Source organism: Acinonyx jubatus, chromosome X (genome assembly GCF_027475565.1).
Source record: "Acinonyx jubatus isolate Ajub_Pintada_27869175 chromosome X, VMU_Ajub_asm_v1.0, whole genome shotgun sequence".
Taxonomy (NCBI): Eukaryota; Metazoa; Chordata; class Mammalia; order Carnivora; family Felidae; genus Acinonyx; species Acinonyx jubatus.
The window spans coordinates 45,762,460-45,785,552 of record NC_069389.1 but is presented as its reverse complement, the minus strand read 5'-3'; the positions used below and the strand labels follow the sequence as shown (position 1 = coordinate 45,785,552).

The following is a 23,093-nucleotide window of genomic DNA, read 5'->3' as shown; positions in this document are numbered from 1 at the left end:
ATGGTTTGCTACCTTCTCTGTATCTTATTTTTCCTTCCTTCCTCTCTCCCTGAGAAAAAATCCCACACCTGCACAGTGTGTAGAATCTATGGTGTAGCACTGCTAAAACCAGCAAAGGTTGTATTCCCTCTGGGTGTGCCTCTGTCCCATGATGATGAAAAAGGCCTTTTGCTGGCACCTGCATGGTGTTTTGTCCTTGGGGAGGCAATAAACCCTTTTCCAAAAGTACTCCAGGAAGGGGACTGTTCTCTCCCAGTGTGCCCCAGAGATTCCTACACTAGGCTATGCACTCCAGAGCTAGCTCCCTCCTCCCCAGGAATGTGTGCCATAGCTCCGCTCCAGAGAAAGTCACGCACTTCCAAAACCGGAGTTTGAGCTCCAAATGCTGTTTAAGAAAAAACTGGGACACTCAGTACTTCTCGCCCCCAAGACCATGATCCAGAGAGGTTTTCCTCTTGTTGTAACTTGATCCTACACCTTCTCAACCCATGTGTCTTTCTCTCCCTTTTGTCTCTCCATGGAAAGGGTTTCCTCCCCTCTGCAGCACCACAATTTTCCTCTTCCCCAGTTCACTTCCACATACTTCACACCTGCCATGCTGTCTCCCTCCAACTGTGGAGTTCCTTCGGTCAGTCCACAGATCGATTTCCTGGGTATTCCAAGTAATGTAACCTCAGTACAGCTCTGTTTGAGGGAGGAGGAAAGCCCAGGGTCCCCCTATTTGGCTGCCATCTTAACTCCTCTTATGCTATTTCTTCTTTATCCATTCATCTGTCAGTGGACCCTTGGGCTACTTCCATATCTTTTTTTTTATTAAAAAAATTTTTAATGTTTATTTATTTTTGGAAGAGAGAGAGAAACAAAGCGTGAGTGGGGAGGGGCAGAGAGAGGGAGACACAGAATCTGAAGCAGGCTCCAGGCTCCCAGCACAGAGCCCAACATGGGGCTTGAACCCATGAACCACGAGATCATGATCTGAGCTGAAGTGAGATGCTCAACCAAGACACCCAGGTGCCCCAGGCCACTTCCATATCTTGACTATTGTAAATAATGCTGCCATAAACATGGGGGTGCATGTATCCCTTTGAATTAGTGTTTTTGTATTTGTGTAAATACCCAGTAGTGCAATTACTGGATTATGAGGTTGTTCTATTTTTAACTTTCTGAGGAAACTCCATACTGTTTTCCACAGTGGCTGCACCACTTTGCATTCCCACGAACAGTTCATGAATGTTCCTTTTTCTCCACATCCTCGCTAACACTTGTTGTTTCTTGTGTTTTCGATTTTAGCCATCCTGACAGGTGTGAGGTGATATCTCATTGTTAGTTTTGATTTGCAATTCCCTGATGATAAGTGATGTTGAACATGTTTTCATGTGTCTGTTGGCAATGTGTATGTCTTCTTTGGAGAAATATCTGTTCATGTCTTTTGCCTACTTTTTAATTGGATTATTTGTTTTTTGGGGTGTTGAGTTAAAGTTCTTTATATATTTGGATACTAACCCTTTTTCATATGTGTCATTTGCAGATATCTTCTCCTATTCAGTAGGTTATCTTTTAGTTTTGTGGATTATTTCCTTTTCTGTGCAGAGGCTTTTTATTTTGATGTAGTCCCAATAATTTATTTTTGCTTTTATTTCCCTTGCCTCATGAGACATGTCTAGAAAAATGTTGGTATGGCTGATGTCAGAGAAATTACTGCTTATGCTCTCTTCAAGGATTTTTAGGGCTTCAGGTCTCACATTTAAGCCTTTAATCCATTTTGAATTTATTTTTGTGTATGGTGTAAAAAAGTGGACTATTTTCATTTTTTTTCATGTAATTGTCCAGTTTTCTCAACATCATTTGTTGAAGAGAATACCTTTAATATTTTCAGGATTCATACAGATCTATGAAGTCAAATACTAATACCCCAGTAAATGAAATAATGAGCAAAAGACTGAAGCAGACAACTCACAAAAGAAGAAATACAGTGGCCAGTACTATGACTAGATAGATGTCAAATCTCACTAGTGATCAGTCATGCAAATGAAATTATTTTTTTAACCTAATAGTTTGGCAAATATTGAAAAATTAGTGTACCTACTCCTTTTGAGGCTATGTTGAGAGTAATACTCTTATACACTTCTGGTGGTAGTTTAAGTTGCTGAATATATTACTTTTCTCTAGTTCTTTCACTCTGCTCGTTCATACCTTTTCCTCTCTCCTAATGCCTCTAATACTCCCTCCTCCTTGCTCCCTCAGCTCATGATCTGGCTACGTATTTCACTGACAAAATGTAAGCATTTGGAACAGAATTTCCACCAGCTCCTACCCTTTCATCTTCTCACCCACGTGCATCTGTGTGCCCACTTGTTCTGCCTGCCTTGTGTTAACCGTGGATGACCTGTCCTTGTTCCCATCTAAGGCCAACCTCTCTACATACATGCCAAATCGCATCCCCTCTTACTAACTTAAGGTCATCCCTTTTGCAAGTCTTCCCTCTTTCTCCTGCATCAATTTTTCTGTCTTCATTGAATTTTTCCCGTCCCATATATAAGCATGCATCCATCTTAAAAAATAAAGCAAATTCTGCTCTTGACCTTACTTCCTCCACTCAAGCTACTATTCCATATTTCTTCTTCTCCTCTAGCCCATATTTCTTCTTCCCTTATCGCAAAGCCTCCTATAGAGTCGTCTATACTTGAGGTGTTTATTATTCCTTTTCCCTACTCTCTCTCAATCTGCTTTGCAGAAATGGCTCTTGATGAGCTCAAGGTGTTAATAAACCTCGATGTTAATAATCTAATGGCCAGCTTTCAGTGTTCATCATATTTGACCAATCAGCAGCATTTGACCCATTTGCTCGCTTCCTCTTCCTTAGAACGTGTTCTTCACTTAGCTTTAAGGACACCACTCTCTTCTAGTTTCCTTCCTATTTCACTGGCTGCTCCTGTTTCCTTTGCTACTTCTTTTTCTTCTTTTCTTATCTTTGGAGTGACCCAGAATTCTATCCTTGGTCCCTTCTCTTAGTTCTACCTATACTTTCTGCCTTAATGGTTGATCTCATACAATATCATGACTTTAAGTATCATCTGTCCATTGATGACTCTTAAATATATGTCTCTAGTTTTTTAAATTTTTTTTGAGAGAGAGATGGAGGGAGAGCACGTGCATGAGTGGGAGAGAGGCAGAAGGAGAGGGAGAGAGAATCCTAAGTAGGTTCCATGCTGAGCATGGATTCAGGATGATGCAGGTCTCCATCGCACAACCCTGAAATCATGACCTGAATCGAAATCAAGAGTCAGATGCTTAACCAACTGAGCCACCCGGGCACCCCTCTATGTCTCTAGTTTTAACATGCCTCTTGAACTCCAAATCGTAATATCTAACAGCCTACTAAACACCTCAGGGTCATATATCCAAGTGGAAACTCATGATCTTTCCCCTAAATCTGTTCCTCCGAGAACCTTCCACATTTTCATTAATGACAATCTCATCCTTCTAGTTGCTCAGGCTAAAAACCATAGAGTCATCTCAGATTTCTTTCTCTCTTTCTTACACCCTGCATTTCCTCTGTAAGCAAATACCATCAGTTCTCCCTTCTATATATGTCCACTTCTCACCATTTTCATTGCTACTACCCTGGTCAATTCACCATTATTTCTTGCCTGGATTATTATAACAGCTTATTAACTGTTGGTTTTCTGTTTGCACTCTCCCCTCTCCCAAATCTATTCTCAATATAACAGCCAGAGTGATCCTTTTAAAACCTTATTCAGATCAGTCACTTCTCTAATTCAAAATCCTCCAGTGGCTGTCCACGTCACTCACTCAATCTTTACCATGGCCTACAAAGTCTTGTACTGACTGGCCTCTGTTACAGCTCTGATGTCATCTTCTCTTTTCTTTTGCTTGTAGAACCTTTGTATTTATTATTTTCTCCACTTGGAATTCTTTTTCCTCCCACATAACTATGTCCTCACCGTTACAGGTTTTCTCAAATGGCATTTTCTCAGTGAGGCCTTTCCTGACCATCTTATTTAACATTGCATGGTTGTACGCGCGTGCACACACACACACACACACACACACACAGACACACTTGCATTCCCATGCCCATCTTCTGCTTATATTTTCTCCAGCACTTACCTGTAGGTAAGTTATATGGTAACTTACCTGTAGGTAAGTTATATGTATATAACATAGTATGCATTTTACTTATTTATTCTGTAAGATATTCTGACACACTTACCCTAGAATTTAATCTTCCATAAGGGCAGCAATATTTATCTTATTCACTGCTGTGTTCTTGGTGCCTATGACAGTGCCTAGTTAGTACACAGTAGGAAGTAAATATTTGTTGAAGGAATGAATGGTACAGCTTTTTGCCCAAACAATTTTATATAAAAAGCCTTTAAAAAGTTTATACCCTTTGACTGAGTAACTACCATTTTAGGAAACTTGTAATTTAATAATTGGAATGTGAACAACAAATCATACCTACATTTTATCACATTAAAGAAAACCTGTATTTAAAATTTTTTCAAGCATCACAAAAGTAGATAAAATAATAATGTAGTGAATCACTATAGTAACATGTGTCCGAAGGCAAGGGAAACAAAAGTAAAAATGAATAGTGGGACCTCATCAAGGTAAAATGGTTCTGCACAGCAAAGGAGACAATCAACAAAACTAAAAGGCAGCCAACAGAATGGGAGAAGATATTTGCAAATGACATATCAGATAAGGGTCATTATCCAAAATCTATAAAGTACTTACCAAACTCAACACCCAAAAAACAAATAATCCAGTGAAGAAATGGGTAGAAGGTGTGAATAGACACTTTTCCAAAGAAGACATCTGGATGGCCAACAGACACATGAAAAGATGCTCAACATCACTCATCATCAGAGAAATACAAATCAAAACCACATTGAGATACCACCTCACACAGGTCAGAGTGGCTAAAATTAACAACTCAGGAAGCAACAGATATTGAAAAGGATGTGGAGAAAAGGGAACCCTCTTGCATTGTTGATGGGAATGCAAACTGGTGCAGCTGCTCTGGAAAACAGTGTGGAGGTTTCTCAAAAAATTAAAAATAGAATTACCCTACAACTGAGCAATAGCACTACTAGGAATTTATCCAAAGGATACAGGAGTGCTGATTCGAAGGGGCACATGCACCTCAATGTTTATAGCAGCACTATTGACAATAGCCAAATTATGGAAAGAGCCCAAATGTCCATCAACTGATGAATGGATAAAGAAGATGTGGTATATATACACAATGGAATACTACTTGGCAGTGAAAAGAATGAAATCTGGCAATTTGCAACAACGTGGATGGAACTGGAGGGTATTATGCTAAGCGAAATAAGTCAGTCAGAGAAAGATATCATATTGTGGAATTTGAGAAATTTAACAGATGACCGTAGGGGAAGGGAAGGAAAAATAAGTTACAAACAGAGGGAGGCAAACCATAAAAGTCTCTTAAATACAGAGAACAAACTGAGGGTTGCTGGGGGTAGGGATTTAGGGGGTGGAGTATGGGAGATGGGCATTGAGGACGGCACTTGTTGGGATGAGCACTGGATGTTGTATGTTAAGTGATGAATCATGGGAATCTACTCCTGAAGCCAAGACTACACTGCATGCGAGCTAACTTGACAATAAAAAAAAAGTTTATACCCTTTGACTAATTACCAGTTTAGGAAGCTTATAATTAAATAATTAGAACGTGAACAAAAATCATACCTACATTTTATCATAGCATTAAAGAAAACCTGTATTTAAATTTTTTCAAGCATCACAAATGTAGATAAAATAATAATATAGTGAGTCACTATTGAACATCTTCTAGCTCCTACAGTTATGAAGATGTAGCCACACTTGCTGGAGTTTTATTATTATTATTATCATTGCTGTTGCTAATGTAGTTTAACATAAATTCTGGGGGCGCCTGGGTGGCGCAGTCGGTTAAGCGTCCGACTTCAGCCAGGTCACGATCTCGCGGTCCGTGAGTTCGAGCCCCGCATCGGGCTCTGGGCTGATGGCTCAGAGCCTGGAGCCTGTTTCCGATTCTGTGTCTCCCTCTCTCTCTGCCCCTCCCCCGTTCATGCTCTGTCTCTCTCTGTCCCAAAAATAAATAAAAACGTTGAAAAAAATTGTTTTAAATAAATTCTGGACCTCAAGTCATTTTACTCCCAAATTCTTCTATATGCATCTCAAACATTTTCATACATAAGCACAATGCCATTATTACTTTTAACAAAATTAATGATAAGTTAACATCCAGTCCATTTTAGGATCATCTTGATCGTTTCAAAAAGGCTTTTTTTTGTAGTTAGTTCAAATCGGGATCCAAATATGGCCCACAAATTAAAACCTTACCTATACTTGCAAAGAATTCGAAGCAGCCAGGGGCGCCTGGGTGGCTCAGTCCATTAAGTGTCTGACTTCGGCTCCTGACCACATCTGACTGTGATCTAACCATTCACGCATTTGAGCCCCGCCTCAAGCTCTGTGCTGACAGCTCAGAGCCTGGAGCCTGATTTGGATTCTGTGTCTCCCTGTCTCTCTGCCCTTTTCCATTCATGTGTGCTCTCTCTCTCTCTCTCTTTCTCTCAAAAATAAATAAACGTTAAAAATTATTTAAAAAACTGAAAGCTGCCAAATGGTATTATGAAAGAAAACTGATTATGGCAGTGTCCTCAACTAGTGGTTATCTCTGTAGTAGGATTATAAATGATATGACGTTATCTTTCTTTATACTTTTTTGGGTTTTTTCCCCCAAGTGTTCTATGTTGAGAATTGTGAGGAAAACTATTTTTTAATGTTTATTTACTTATTTTTGAGGGAGAGAGAGAGGAGCGGAGAGAGGGGGAGACAGAGAATCCCAAGCAGGCTCTGCACTGCCAGCGCAGAGCCCCACGTGGGGCTCAAACTCATGAACCGTGAGATCATGACCTGAGTTGAAACCAAGAGTCGGCCGTTCAACTGACTGAGCCACCCAGGCGCCCCTGGAGGAAACTATTTTTAAGGAAAAGATTTTAACTATCTCTAAGTGGATTTACTGAATTTGAATTTTCTGGCTTACCCCTACATCACTCTTTCTCTTAGTGATCATCATCAACCTCAGTGTACCTTGCTTATCTTATCTCTTCTAGGTCCGAGCTCATCAGCTGGTTCTTCCTCCCTGTGATGTGGTGATCAAGGCTGTTTCTGAGTATGTTAGCTCCATTAAAGACCCTTCAAATCTGGATGTGGTTGGGAAGGATGTTTTCAAACAGTCTCAGGTGAGCTAGACTTCTTCCTGAGAGTTGCCGGTTTTCTTACCTTCACTAGTACCACCAGCAGATTTGATTTTTTTTTCTGTGCTACCTACCTTCTCTCCACCTAGCTGCTTGTTTTCTCCATGCTTACAGACTGGAACCCCAAAGTTTCCTTTGAAAACATTACTAGGTCTGGAATGAAAGAGTTCTTTGCCTTTTTCCCCACTATCAAGATAAAAAAGCTTACTCTGGAAAATCTAGAAAATAAAAACACTTAAAATCTCATTACCCAGAAACAACTTGATATAGTTATCACTCTAGAATATGTGCTTCTACCCTTTTTGTGTTTCAATGTATACCTTGATATAAAGAAGGTCTTGCTTAGTTGAGGTTAATGGGTCATGAAAAAGACTACTTAAAGTAGGTCCACATAAAACAAAAATCAGTATTTCATTGTTAATAGTGAGAAAAAGACTCTAGTGGGGAATTTGTCTTGTGAAATGAAGCTAAAAGTTAGGAAAATAAGTCAGTTTTGTTTTCAATAATTTAATTTAGACTTGCACAATGGGTTTTTCAGTTTATTTTTAAAGTTAACATAAAGTGGGCACCTGTGTGGCTCAGTCAGTTAAGTGTTCAACTCTTGATTTTGGCTCAGGTCATGATCTCATTGTTCATGAGTTCGAGCTCCACATCAGGCTCTGTGCTGACAGTGCGGAGTCTGCTTGGGATTCTCTCTCTCCCTCTCTCTCTGCCCCTCCCCCATTTGTGTTTGTGCACACTCCGTCTCAAAAAATAAATAAACTTTTAAAAATTAACATAAAGTAAAACTGACTTTTATATGTGTGTGTATATAGTTCTCTGAATTTTTAGCACATGATTTATGTAACCACCATCACAATTAGGATCAGAACAGTTGAGCCACCCCCAAAAATCTCTCATGCTGTCACTTTGTAATCACACCCAAACTTATCCCTAACTCCTGGCAACTACCAGTCTATTGTTTGTCACTACAGTTATATCTTTTAGAGGATAACATATTAATGGAATCACATAGTATTTAATCCTTTGAGAATAGTATTTTTCATTCAACATAATGCCTTGAGATTCTTCTACATTGTTTCATGTTGCATCTATCAATAATTCTTGCTTTTTATTGCTAAGTGGTATACATTGTATGGGTATGCCACAGTGTATTTATTCATTCACCTCTAAAAGATATTTGAGTTGTTTCCAATTTTTGGTAGTTCGAATACAGTTGCTATAAACATTTATGTACAGATTTTTCTCTAATGAACATAAGTTTTATCTCCCTGGTGTAAATACCAAGGAGTGGGATTTCTGGGTCATATGGTAAGTGTATGTTTAACTTTCGCTTTATAAGACCCCGCCAAACCATTTTCCAGTGTGGCTGTTCCATTCCTCACTAGCACTTGTTACTAATCAGTATTTTTTATAAGCATTCTAATAGGTGTGTAGTGGCAGCTCTTCATAATTTTAATTTGCATTCCTCAAATGACTAATGATAAAATTTTTTTCTTGTGCTTAGTTGCCATCCATATGTCTTCTTTGGTGAATAGTCTGTTCATGAACAGTCTTTTGCCCATTTTTACTTGAGTTGTTTATTTACTCACTGTTGATTTCTGCGAGTTCTTTATATATTCTTGCTTAAAGTCCTTTGTCAGATATCTGGTTTGCAAATATTTTATCCTAGTCTGTAGTTTATCTTTACCTCCCTTTAACAGTGTCTTTTGCAAAGCAAAAGTTTTTAATTTTTATCTTTTATGGATCATGCTTTTGGTATCATGTCTAAAAATTCATGGCCTAACTTCAGGCATGACAATATTATCCTTTTTTCTTATAAAAATTATATAGTTTAAAATTTTACATTTAGAACAAATCATTATTTACAATTCATTTTTGTATAAAAGGTGAGGTGTTTTGGTTTGTTTTTGCATATGGATATCCAGTTGTTTCAATACAGTTTGTTGAAAAGACTGGCTTTTCTCCATTGAATTGCTATTTGTGTGGGTCTATTTCTAGACTCTGTTCTGTTCACTTGACCCATGTGTCTATCTTTTTGCAAATAGCACTCTGTCTTGAATACTGTAGCTTTGTGTAAGACAAAATTAGGTAGTGATCCTTCCAATTTTATTGTTTTTCAAAATTATTTTGTCTATTCTAGTTCCTTTTGTCTGCCCAAATTAATTTTAGAATAATCTTTTCTATATCTACAAACAATAATACTGCTGGGATTTTAATGGGAATTCCTTATATTAAATATACAGTTGACCCTTTAACAACATGTGGGTTAAGGGTACTGACCCCCCCCCCATGCAGTAAAAAATCCATGTATAACTTTTGATTCCCCATAAACTTAACTACTAATAGCCTGCTTTTGACTGGATGCATTACTGATAACATAAACAGTTGATTAACACATATTTTGTATGTTATATGTATTATATACTATATTCTTATAATAAAGTAAGATAGAGAAAAGAAAATGTTAAGAAAATTATAAGGAAGAGAAAATACATTTAAAATACTGTATTGTATTTATCAAAAATATTCACATATAAGGGCACCTGGGTGGCTCAGTCGGTTGAGCATCTGACTCTTGATTTCAGGTCAAGCCATAATCCCAGGGTCATGGGGTTGACCCACATGGACTCTGCACTGAGCATGGAGGCTGCTTAAGATTCTCTCTCTTCCTCTGCCCCTCACCCCCACTTGTGCTCTCTCTCTCTAAAATAAAAAAAAATTCACATATAAGTGGACTCACCCAGCTCAAATCTGTGTTGTTCAAAGGTCAACCATATAGATGAATTTGTGAGTTTTGAAATCCAGTAATATGATATCTCTCTCCTTTTATTTAGTTCATCTTTGATTTATCAACATTTTATACCTTTCAGTATACAAGTCCCATACATTTTTTAAAATATTTATTTATTTTATATTTGAGGCACCTATTATAAAGGATATTATTTTGTTCATTGCTAGCATATAGAAATATGATTGATTTTTGGGTGTTAACCCTGTATTCTGCAACCTTTCTAAACTCACGAGGAATTTTTTTGGTAGTTTTTTGGTATTTTCTGTGTAGGTGATCATATTGTCTCTAAATAAGGACAGTTCTATTTCTTTTGTAGTCTGTGTCTTTTTTTCTTGACTTAATACACTGTCTAGGATTTCCAAATGATGTTGAATTGTAGTGATAATAGAGGATATATCTTATTCCCGATCTTTGGGAAAAACAGTCAGCATTAAGTATTATATTAGCTGTAGGTTTTGTAGATGCACATTATCAGGAAGTTCTCTTCTCTTTCTAGTTTACTGAGAGTTTTTATCATTAAAGGATGGTATATTTTGTCAAATGTAATTTTTTGCATCTGCTGATAAGATCATGAGCTTTTTGAATATTGAACCATCCTTGCATTCCCAGGATGTGGTCAAGGTATATTATATTTTTTTTATATTATTGGATCTGAATTAGTAGTATTTCAATGAAAAGTTTTACATTTATTTTCATGAGGAATATTGGCCTGTAGTTTTTTGTGCTGTCTTTCTCTGGTTTTGATATCAGGGTACTACTGGACTCAAAATGAGTTAGCAAGTGTTCTTTTTTTTTTTTTTTTGGAAGAGATTGTGTAGAATTGTTTTTTCTTTTTTTTAAGTTTATTCATTTATTATTTCTGAGAGAGGGAGGGAGAGAGAGAGAGAGAGAGAGAGAGAGAGAGAGAGAAAACGCACAAATGGGGAACGGGCAGTGAGAGAGAGACAGAGAATCTGAAGCAGTCTCCAGGCCCTGAGCTGCCAGCACAGAGCCTGATGTGGAGCTTGAACTTCACTTGAAGTAGGATGCTTAACCAACTGAGCCACCCAGGCACCCCTGGTTTTTCTTCTTTAATTATTTGGTAGAATTTGCCAGTGATGTGTACTTTGAATTCTGGTCTTCTTCCCCAATCCCCCTGCTAGTGTTTACTTTTCAGAGTCTTCAAATAGCTGCTCCTAGGTTTTATAACTACCTTCAGTGGAAATACGGTAGAGTGTGCTTACTCTATCTTATCCAGAATGGAAATCTCCCTGTAGATTTTTTTTAGGTGGACAAAGCATGAAATCATTGCTTCATTTTGGGGAGCATAAATTTTCCTAACCAATTACATGATAGCACAATCTAGCATCCATTACTTTGCATCTAACTTTCTAGCATAATATAAAAAGGGCTGGTTTTCATTAAAAAATATACTTGGGATTTATTTTCCCTAAGGGTCTAGTTTCTTTTGATATTCAAATCATTGTTTTTTCAAGTGCCTTTCCTGCCATCATCTTTCATAATTCGTTCTTCCACCATTATTGAACACTAACTGTAGTGATACTTATTTGTCCATGACTTCTAGCATGATGTGTGCAGTCCTCCATCATTTTCTTTGACTTAAGGAAATCCTGACCTTTATGACAGATTTTGTTCATTCACTTTGTTGATTTGCATTGTACTTTCAGCTGCTGGCATCAGACAATTAGGAAGAGACTGACCCACAAAGAAAGAAATTGACATAGTGGGGTAGGGAGAGAGGCTAGTATTAAGTAGGGGATACTGTTTAGATGGAGAATAAATTAAAATTCCTTTTTTTATTGTGGTAAAATATACATAACATGAAATCTACCATCTTAATAATTTTAAGTGTACAGGCCATTTGTATTAAATACATTCATAATGTTGTATAACCATCACTATCATCCATCTCCATAACTCTTCTCATCATGTAAAACTGAAACTCTTTACCCATTTTTTAAAGAAATAATGGCCATAATTTTTTTAAGTTTATTTATTTATTTTGAGAGAGAGAACCAGCAGGGGAGGGGCAGAGAGAGTGGGGGACAGAGGATCTAAATCAGGATCTTCACTGACAGCAGAGAGCCCGGTGTGGGGCTCCAACTCACAAACTGTGAGATCATGACCCGAGTCAAGGTCAGACACTTAACCGACTGAGCCACCCAGTCGCCCCAAAACTCTATACCCATTAAATGATAACTTCTCATTTTCCCCTCCCCTCCAGCCCTTGGCAACCACAATTCTACTTTTTTTCTCTATGATTTTGACCACTTTAGGTACTTCATCTAAATGGAATTATACAGTATTTGTCTTTTTGTGACTGACTTATTTTACTTAGCATAATGTCCTCAAGGTTCATCCATGTTGTAGCATGTTCCAGAATTTTTTTCCTTTTTAAAACCAAATAATATTCCATTGTATGTTGACAGAGGAAAAATTTTATAAGTTTTCAGTTGAGTGGTGAATATTTTTAATGTGATAACTTTTACTTCCCTTTATAGCTTCATAATGTTTGGAACCTGGATAATGACTATTCAAGGATCCACTTTTTCACTAAACAATAAGAACAAAAAATTTTTAGAGGTTTTGCTATTAATTCCACCCTAAATGTTTTATAGTGTTTCCTATAAACATTCCTTTTGTATGTATGTTTTGATGTGGTAGTCATCTCAGTGTAAAAAGTGTCTGCTTTTTTCACTTAACATTATGTCTTAAACCGATTTTCATTATTGTTATATAATTTTCATAAAATTTCATATAATCATTTTTAGCAATTGTAGAATTATGAGAGCTCTTCTAAACAAACATACAGAAACTGCTAGGTAATAGCATCAAAGGGATGGGATTCTACTCTGCTACCTATGGCCTCTGGGGATCTATAAAAGAAAAGGATAAGACTTTATTAAATATGATCATGTAGTAAATACTGAATGAACTTCCACAGGCAAGGTCCCATGCTAGGCACTAAGATATAAATGTAAATAAACCATTCTCTGTTCTCACAGAACTTTAGGTTAAATGGGAGCAGAAGCAAATAAATAAGTATAACAAACCACAATAAATGTGTCATAGAAAGAGAGTTTTCATAGAAGTGGTGCCCTTTCAAGAAAGAATAAATGTTTGTCAGGGCACAGAGCAGTGGTACACTGAGGGAAGTATATGTAATTTGGTACTTCAGGGGATTAGGTCATAAGATCTATACTCATTGATGTTGAATAGTTTGCAAGTTAAATGCAGAAAGTGAGTTGAAAGACAGTATAATATGATTCTGTATGTATGAAAAAAACAAAACCATATTGGTGTACATACATGTGTCTGTATAAACACAGCAAAAGTTATGATAGGACATATACCAAACTGATAACACTGGTCACTTCTGGGGAGGGAAGTGAGTATAGAGCTATAGATATTAAGGAAGACTGTGTATGGCTTGTATCTTTTTAGGAGATTGTTATGTGTGTAATTAAATATAATATGGAAATAATAGTGAATACATAACTAATGGAACCTTGATAAAGCAGAACACTATTCAACCAAATATATTTCATTCTATAAGTCAGTAATTTGCAGATATTGTTTAGATTTGGAACCCTTTTTCAAACAATTGTACTAAGTCTACAGTTTTTTGAGAAAGCCAAACGATTTTATTTCTAAGCAAGGCTGGAGGACCTGGAGATAGATAGATAGATAGATAGATAGATAGATAGATAGATAGATATTTTGAGAGAGAGAGAGAGAGAGAGAGAGAGAGAGAGAGAGTACAAGCAAGTGGGAGAAGAGCAGAGGGAGGGAGGGAGAGAGACACAGAGAGAGAGACAGAGAATCTTAAGCAGGCTCCACGCTCACTGCAAAGCCCAACACTGGGCTTGATCCCAGGATCATGACCTGAGCCAAAACCAAGAGTCAGACACTCAACTGACTGAGCCACCCAGGCTCCCCTAAAGATCTTGATTTCTGTGTTTGTGTGCCTACATACATGCAAGTAAAGAGATCTGGAATGCTATATAGATCCTAGAATGTTAACAATTACAAATTCTGAGAGAGAAGATTATAAATGTTTTCAATTTTCCTTTTTTGGATTGTATGTTTTAATATATATTCTCTATGTATTTCTATAAGAAATGTTTGTTGCAATTAGGAGATGATTTTTCTGTAGAGAATGTAAAACCCTGGAGCTATGTGGTGACTTGGGCAATCTCATGCATTGATGATGAGAGTATAACGTGAGACATCTGTTTTGGAAAGAGATTTAGTATCATGTGTCAAGAGTCTATGAAAATGACCATATCCTTCGACCTAGTAATTCCACTTCTAAGAATATGCCCTATGAGCATTGAGGAGGGCACTTGTTGAGATGAGCACTGGGTGTTGTATGTAAGCGATGAACCATGGGAGTCTACCCTGAAAATCAAGCACGCACTGTACACACTGTATGTTAGCCAATTTGACAATAAATTATATTTTAAAAAATAATAACGAATAAGATAAAAAATAAAAAGAAAAGAATATGCCCTGTGAAATAACCCAAGAAACTTATGTAAAAATATGCTTATCAAAGAATTATTTATAATGATAAGTTAGAAATGGCTTTAATAGTTTATATTCCATTTGATGAAACATGAAGGTCACAAAATTAAATTCAAGAGGACTTTAAAATTTTGTTGGAAAAGGTTTGATAAAGAAAAGTTCGGGACACCTGGGTGGCTCAGTAGGTTAAGCGTCCAACTTCACCTCAGGTCATGATCTTGCAGTCTGTGGGTTTGAGCCCCGTGTCAGGCTCTGTGCTGACACCTCAGAGCCTGGAGCCTGCTTCGGATTCCGTGTCTCCCTCTCTCTCTCTGTCCCTCCCCTGCTTGCGCTCTCTCTCTCTCTCTCTCTCTCTCTCTCTCTCAATAAATAAACGTTAAAAATTAAAAAACAGGGGCGCCTGGGTGGCTCAGTCGCTTAAGCGGCCGACCTCAGCTCAGGTCATGATCTCGTGGTCCGTGAGTTTGAGCCCCGTGTCGGGCTCTATGCTGACAGCTCGGAGCCTGGAGCCTGTTTCAGATTCTGTGTCTCCCTCTCTCTGACCCTCCCCGTTCATGCTCTGTCTCTCTCTGTCTCAAAAAATAAATAAACGTTAAAAAAAATTAAAAAACAGAAAAGCTCCTTCTCAGTCAGCCTCAACCCTTCAGAGATAAATAGTATGTTTACTTCTATTGCCATAGATTAGTTTTGCTTCTACTTGAACTTTATATATTCTCCTTTTTGTCTCTCTTCTTTCACTCAGCATAAAGTGTTTGAGATTTATCTATACTGTTGCATGTATCAGTACTTTGTTCTTTTTGTCAGTGTATAGGTTTCCATTGTATGAATATATCCATTTATCCATTCTTCTGTTGGTATACATTTGAGTTAATTGAGTTTGGGGATCTTTTTTAAAAAATACTTTTGTTTATTATTATTAATTTTGAGAGAGAGAGAGAACACAAGCAAGGGAGAGGCAGAGAGAGAAAGAGGGAGAGAGAGAGAATCCCAAGCAGGCTCCACACTGCCAGCACAGAGCCCTATGCAGGACTCGAACTCACAAACCATAAGATCATGACCTGAGCCAAAATCAAGAGTTAGAAGCTTAGCCAACTGAACCACCCAGGCACCCTGAGTTTGGGGCTTTTATAAATAAAGCTGTTGTTAGCATTCTTGTTCATATCATTTGGTGGACATATGTACTCATTTCTCCTGGGTAAATACTTGGGAGTAGGATAGCTGTGCCATATGGTAAATATATGTTTAACTTAATAAGATATTGCCAAACTGTTTTCCAGACTGTACCAATATACACTCCCACCAGCAATGTACTGGAATTCAAGTTATTCCATATCTTTGCCAGTGCTTGGTGTTTATAATCTTTAATTTTAACCATTCTGGTGGATATATAGTGATGACACATTGTGGTTTTTGTATATGTTTAAGTGCTTTTTACATTAGTGTTCATACCTTTTGAACAATAATTCTACTTTGGGGACATTTTCCGAAGGACATAATCAGAAATCCAGAAAAAATTGATCTGTACATGTATGTTCTTTGCTGCATAACTTATAAAAGCCAAATGTGAGAGGGGCGCCTGGGTGGCTCCGTCGGTTAAGCGTCTGACTTCGGCTCAGGTCATGATCTCACGGTCCGTGAGTTCAAGCCCCACGTCGGGCTCTGTGCTGACAGCTCAGAGCCTGGAGCCTGTTTCAGATTCTGTGTCTCCCTCTCTCTCTGACCCTCCCCCGTTCATGCTCTGTCTCTCTCTGTCTCAAAAATAAATAAACGTTAAAAAAAAAATTTTTTTTTTTAATTAAAAAAAAAAAAAGCCAAATGTGAGAAATAACCTAAATGTCAGGTATTAGGGAAGTAGTTACATAATTTATGACACATTTATAATGATAAAATATACAGTCATTCAAAATTATAAAGAACAATATGAAATCGTATATTATCAAGTATAGAAAATTGTGTATTAAAATAGACCAATAATATGTTAACAAAAAGTTTATTTTAAAATACTGGAAGAAGCCTTATCAACAATAGCCAAACTATGGAGAGAGCCTAAATTTCCATCGACTGATAATATTACTCAGCCATCAAAAAGAATGAAGTCTTGCCATTTACAAACACATGAATGGAGCTAGAATGTGTTATGCTAAGTGAAATAAGTCAATCAAAGAAAGACAAATACCGTATGATTTCACTCATATGTCGAATTTAAGAAACAAAACAGATGAACATATGAGAAGGGGAGGAAAAAAAGAGAAGAGAGGGAAGCAAACCACAAGAGACTCTTAATGATAGAGAACAAACTATGGGTTGACAGAGGGAGGTGGGTAGGAGATGGGCTATATGGGTGATGGTTACTAAGGACAACACTTGTTGCAATGCGTACTGGGTGTTGTATGTAATTGAGAAATCACTGAATTCTATTCCTGAAACCAATATTGTACTGTGTGTTAACTAACTAAAATTTAAATTATAAAAAAAAATCTTTAAAATAAAATGAAATAAAAATAATCAAAATAAAATAAAATACTGGAAGAAAACAGAGCAAAATGTCTTTGGGTGGCAGTACTATGTAATTTTTTCCCCATCCTCACCTATTTTTTTCTAATGGTCATGTGACCATTTTAGAATAGCACAAAATGTATTTGTTTTTAAGCTTAATTTTTTTAAGTATTCGAGATGTTGCATTCTTTTTTAAAATTTTTTTTAATGTTCATTTTTTGAGAGAGAGAAACAGAACGCAGAGTGGGGGAGGGGCAGAGAGAGATGGAGACACAGAATCCGAAGCAGGCTTCAGGCTCTGAGCTGTCAGCACAGAGCTCCATGTGGGGCTTGAACTCACCAACCACAAGATCATGACCTGAGTTGAAGTCAGACATTCAACTGATTGAGCCACCCAGGCACCCCGCGGATTTTGCATTCTATAATGCTCTCTCCCTACCTAATCTTTTCTGCAACATGAAAAATTGCTCTCTTGGTTTTCTCTTATTTTTTAATGTTCATTTATTTATTTTTGAAAGAGAATGAGCAGGGGAGGGGCAAGAGAGAGAGAGAGAGAGAGAGAGAGAGAGAGAATCCCAAGCAGGCTCCATGCTGAGCAACCCCAACACAGGGCTCCATCCTACAACTGTGAAATCAAGATATCAAGAATCGACGCTTAACTGACTGAGCCACCCAGGCACCCCTGCTCTCTTGGGTTTCTTAAAACATTTATTTCTGCTACTGTTTTGACTTTCTGATTATAAATTGCATGAAAATGACACTCTCATGTTCTTTCTTTTCCTGAACATCTAATGTTCTAACATCCAGTCTAGGACAGAAGATAAAATAGAGAGATTCAAGAAAGCAGTTGAGTACTATTCAGTCACAACCAAACTCTCTTCACTGCCAGTGGGTCCCTCCTCCTTTCTAGGTAAGGCTTCTATCTGATGCTAGCTGCTGTATCCAAAGGGGAAACTGAGTCCCTCCTGGGAATTCCAGGGCCAGAGTGGAATGACTTGTTTGTATTACACTCTTATAGAAGTCATTCTTGTTTGGTGGGCACTCTCCTCTTGACTTCCATGTAATAAGAGTGGTGACATGAGGCAGGACACTGATTTCTCAAATTTGCAGATGGGGTCTAATGCTATTTCCTTAGCTTGGGCTTCTTCCGGCACTAACCTCCAGTATGGCCTGGTGTATATAAAATAGCCCTGTCTTTGGTTTCAGCCTGAGTTTGAATTCTACCTCTGCTGCTTAATAGCTGTGTGATCTTAACTAGTCACATTTGCATGTATGAAATACAGCTCATGATACCTATTTTATGGGGGGTTTTTTAGATGAAATAATTTCTTTAAGTTTCTTGGCATGGCACATAGCTGCTGTTCAATAAATTATAACTTATTAATAATAATTTTTCAAGCAATATGGGGTTAGCGGAATATAATATAGTAGAATTATTAGGATTGATTAAAGTATGGCCCTTTCTCTTGGCTTCAGGTTTTCGGAATAATCGGCTTGGAAATCCTCCCCTTCCACGAAATCAGATGGGCACTATCTCTGCTGGAAAGCCAATGGTAATATCTTTCAAGAGGCCCAAGACCATTTGTTATCATTAGACTCAGGTTGCTTCCTGATTTTTATACTCTGAGTTAAAGAGTTAAGGTAATTCAGTGTTATCAGAATATCAAGGCTGTATATACCTATGTCATGTTCTCAACAGACTATGCAAAGAAAACATCCAAATCACTAACCAATAGGATGATGTGAAGGTAGATTAGCTAATGTCAGAGAATGGTTCTAGGAGACATGGTTGGGCCATTGTCCTGCCTCTGGAGTATTCTGTCCATATATCACTGTTAGAATAATTTCTTATTATTCTCAGTAGTTTCTTTGTATCCCAATAATTCCCGCTTCTGGCATTATCCACTGTGTCACAACTTCTGAGGGAGCTATTTTGGAGCCAGTTCAAATGTTAAATAGCTTTTCTATCTGTTTTATTCTTTAGTTTTCTCACCATGTGCCCCAGAAAATGAAATATCCACCACCATTCCCAACGGGGCCCAACTCCTCTCTTCTCTTCTCTTCCCATGCTTTGGGGGAATCCCATCCTTTTTCTGAGGATCCCATGCTGCAGGACAGCCCCTTTGCCAATTGGGCTGTCTCTTATGACTCCTCTGCATCCCAGTTTCCCAATTACCTGACTTCCAAAGCTTCACCTCCTTTGGGACCAGACTCTTCTCACTCCTCTTCCTCTGATGGTGATGAACCAAATGGAGCCAGCTCTGAGTAAGTGTCTGAATAGGTACCCAAGGGAACAGACTTCTGAAGCATCTGTATTTCTCTTTTTGCTGGTAACCTGGGTTGGAGTGTGGAGGAGTATATGTTCCTTGATTTTCTCTGTGGCTCTTTGCTCTTTTTTTTAATGTTTATTTATTTTTTGAGAGAGACAGAGACAGAGAGACAGAGCGTGAGCAGCAGAGGGCAGAGAGAAAGGGAGACACAGAATCCAAAGCAGGCTCCAGGCTCTGAGCTTTCATCACAGAGCCCAATGCAGGGCTCAAACTCTCAAACCATGAGATCATGACCTGAGCCGAAGTTAGACACTTAACTGACTGAGCCACCCAGGCGCCCCTGTGGCTGTTTCTTCTTAAGTGAAGTAGAAAAACTCTATGCTTGGCTACTTCATACTCATTTTGACTCTGTACAGGTGGTAATTTTCAGATACCCAAGCGACTGAAGTAAAAGGAAGCATAGCAGCTGGTTAGGGAAGCCCTAGGTATGAGTGTGCTACATTTCATGGCTGTCATTTCTCAATTTTTGAGGGCTGTAGATCAAATGTAAAAAATAAGTGAAAAGAATTTATAGAGTTGAAGTATTAGAATAGTTGAGTAGGCAGTTATATTAAGACAGGGTTCTGAGGATTAAAACAGTGGTGTTTTGTACTAGCTTATTTGTTCTTAGATTATTTCTCCAAGCAGATTATTCTGGGGAAAATAGAGCTGCTCTGAGATTTCAGTTGTAATTAGTTTCTTAGAACGTAAGCTGACTCAAGGCATGGCATCTTACAAGGTGTAGCTGAAAGGTATCAGGTCCAATACTAACCCAGTGTCTTGACTTCCAGAGGGTTTGTAAGATTCCTTGGGATCAGACAGACATCTTGAATTGGAATATCTTTATCAACCTCCTTTCTTCTACACGGTCTTCCTAAATTTTTAGTCGTATCATGGAAACACTTCAGCAGCAGCCTGGATGGGATGATCCAAATGGTGACAGAGGGTCCTGGGTACAGCCCATCGATGCTGGAGTTTCAGATGCCAGCCTGGGTGATGGCGAGCCCCACATCCCATCCCTGCTGTCTATGTCTACAAGGAACCACATGGACATCACCATTCCACCCTTACCTCCAGTAGCTCCAGAAGTCTTGCGGGTTGCTGAACACAGACATCGAAGGGGTCTTATGTATCCATATATCTACCATGTTCTCACTAAGGTAATAAAGCACATCAGCACCTACCTCCCTGCTTTTACCACTGTACTTCACACTTCCTAGAGCCATAAGTTACCAGAGAACATTCTAATTGGTATCTGAAGGGAGATAAAAGGAGACCAAATATGCTGGGGCTCCTCTTTACATTACGGGCCCCAGATGAGGTGAGACCAGCAGTAGATGGGACTTTCCAATAAATGAGGCCTCAAGAAGATAACTATAATTGTAAAATAATATAATCTGCTCTAGCCAAACACCGCAGAAAGAAGATAATGCACCATGTTGGTCTAGGGCTGGGCACAATCTAAGAAGAGGCTTTATGCCCTTGTTCTTTACCTCTTCCTCTATTTCTTCAGAGCTTTGTTCCCTTCCTCCAGTCTTACTATACAAGTCCATCCCCCAACAAAATGTCCAAGATGGACTTAACCCATTTATTCAGCTATAGTCAGTCATAGCACAGACTCTAAAAACCGTAGCTTTTATGCTGGCTATGGTTATCTAGGCCTTTTAGTCTGAAACTCTGTTAAATACAAGTAGCAAATTTAGTAGCTAGGCTATAGAGGCTGTAGTTCATGACTGATTCTTCTCAGCTCAATTCCAAACCTTGAGGTAACTCATTATGTTCTTTCCCCTGGACCATTTTCTTATTAGGGTGAGATTAAGATCCCCGTATGTATTGAAGATGAGTGTAACATGGAGCTGCCTCCAGCTGCTCTCCTGTTCCGGTCAGCTCGTCAGTACGTATATGGGGTCCTTTTCAGTCTGGCAGAAACACAACGGAAAATGGAACGCCTAGCTATACGGCGGCGGCTACCTGTGGAAGGTAAGTATTGTTTTAACTTCAACAGTTCTCTCAAAGTTTGGTGTGGAACAAAAACATCTGTGCAAGCACATCATACCTGTGACAATGGAGCAGTCTTTGAGAAAATGCATAATTCGCCAGAATACATATTAGTATGGCAAATGCATTAACTTAAGCCTCAGTTCTTTAATCATTAAGCATTCAGAGTAGCTACTACTTATTAAAACCATGCTGGACTTTGGGAATGTAGAGGTGTATCTGACATGGTTTCTCCTCCTCAGTAAGGTTTTGTTTTGGATTTGATCCTGTAGAGTTGGAGCCATTGAGGTGTTTTAAGCTGCAGAGTGACATGGTCAAATTAGTGTGTTCAAAAGAACCCTCTAGATTTCTGCTTCTGGGAAGATAGAGTACATATACTGTCCTTATTCCTCCTGCTAAATACACCTAAAAGCCCAGGATATTATATATATAACAAGTACAAGACATTCTAGAAGGTAAAGAGAAGAAGTCAGACTGGCTAAGGACTTCGGGATCCAAGGAATAATGCAGTGGTGAGTTCCCTGGGTTTTCTTATTGCTGCATATATCTTAGACTAGGTGTGGGACCAGCTGGCAGCCCAGAAACACCAACAGGTACAGACCAGTAAAAGCCCCAAGAAATGCCTTCTCTCTCTAGTCAAAGGACCCAAAAGAAACAACCTAGCAAACAGAAAATTTTTAGGTAATAACTAATCTGCTCTAGCCAAACACCACAGAAAAACTGCAGCCAACCATCACCCCTAGTAGCAAAGACTGGATGAAGAGCCTAGACGTCTACTCTTGTCAGACTGCAACAAGCAAGAGGAGGAGCTGAATGTGGAGCCAGGACTTTCACTCCCACTTGGCAGTGATGAGAAAGCATCCCCCTTCACTCAACAGAGTGATGTCAGAAAAGACCTGCTAAAACACAAAATTAAAATAAGACCCAGAGTCTTTTAATATAATACCCCAAATGTCCAGGTTTCAATGGAAAATCCCTCTTCATACTAAGAAACAGAAAGATTTCAAACTTCAATCTCAAAATAACCAAAGAAAGAAAATCAATAGATGCCTACATTGAGATAACACAGATGTTTCAGTTACCTAGCAGGGATTTCAAAGCAGCCATTGTAAAAATGCTTTGACAAACAATTCTGAATATGTTTGATACAAATTAAAATCAGAAAGTCTTAGCAAAGAAATAGGAGATATAAAGAAGAAATGGAAATTAAGAACTAAAAAATACAATAACAAAATACTTAATAGTTGAGTTAAACAGCAAATTGGAGACAATAGAAGAAATAGTGAATTTGGAGATAGAACAATAGAAATTACCCAATCTGAATAATAGAAAATACACTGAAAAAAAATGAACAGCGACCAGTAAAACTAGAACAAAAGGTCTAATATTTGTATCATCAGAGTTCCCGAAAGACAGAAGAAAGAGGGTGGGGCTGCAGGAGGATTCAAATAAATAATGGCTGAAATATTATCAAATTTGGGAAAAATAGAATCAGCCCACAGAGTCAGGAAGCTGAGTGAATTATCCACAGTATAAACCCAAAGAAATCCTTGCTAAGATCTATCATGGTGAAACCTTTGAAAGCTAAAGACAAAAATTATTGAAAGCAGACTGCTTTACCTATAGGGGCAAAATAATATGACAGCTGATCTCTCATCAGAACCCAAATTCCAG

General features: G+C 38.2%; 1 protein-coding gene across 1 annotated transcript in view; it reads left to right on the top strand.

The window, feature by feature from the left end:
- The window catches only part of FAM120C (family with sequence similarity 120C), a 115,357-nt gene that overhangs the window by 35,739 nt on the left and 56,525 nt on the right, over positions 1 to 23,093 (top strand). Inside the window, exons 4-9 of the mRNA XM_027053535.2 lie at positions 7,152 to 7,280; positions 17,920 to 18,022; positions 18,589 to 18,665; positions 19,097 to 19,377; positions 20,308 to 20,581; positions 21,230 to 21,401. Coding sequence (XP_026909336.2) covers positions 7,152 to 7,280; positions 17,920 to 18,022; positions 18,589 to 18,665; positions 19,097 to 19,377; positions 20,308 to 20,581; positions 21,230 to 21,401 — 1,036 coding nt within the window. The remainder of the gene's footprint in view (positions 1 to 7,151; positions 7,281 to 17,919; positions 18,023 to 18,588; positions 18,666 to 19,096; positions 19,378 to 20,307; positions 20,582 to 21,229; positions 21,402 to 23,093) is intronic.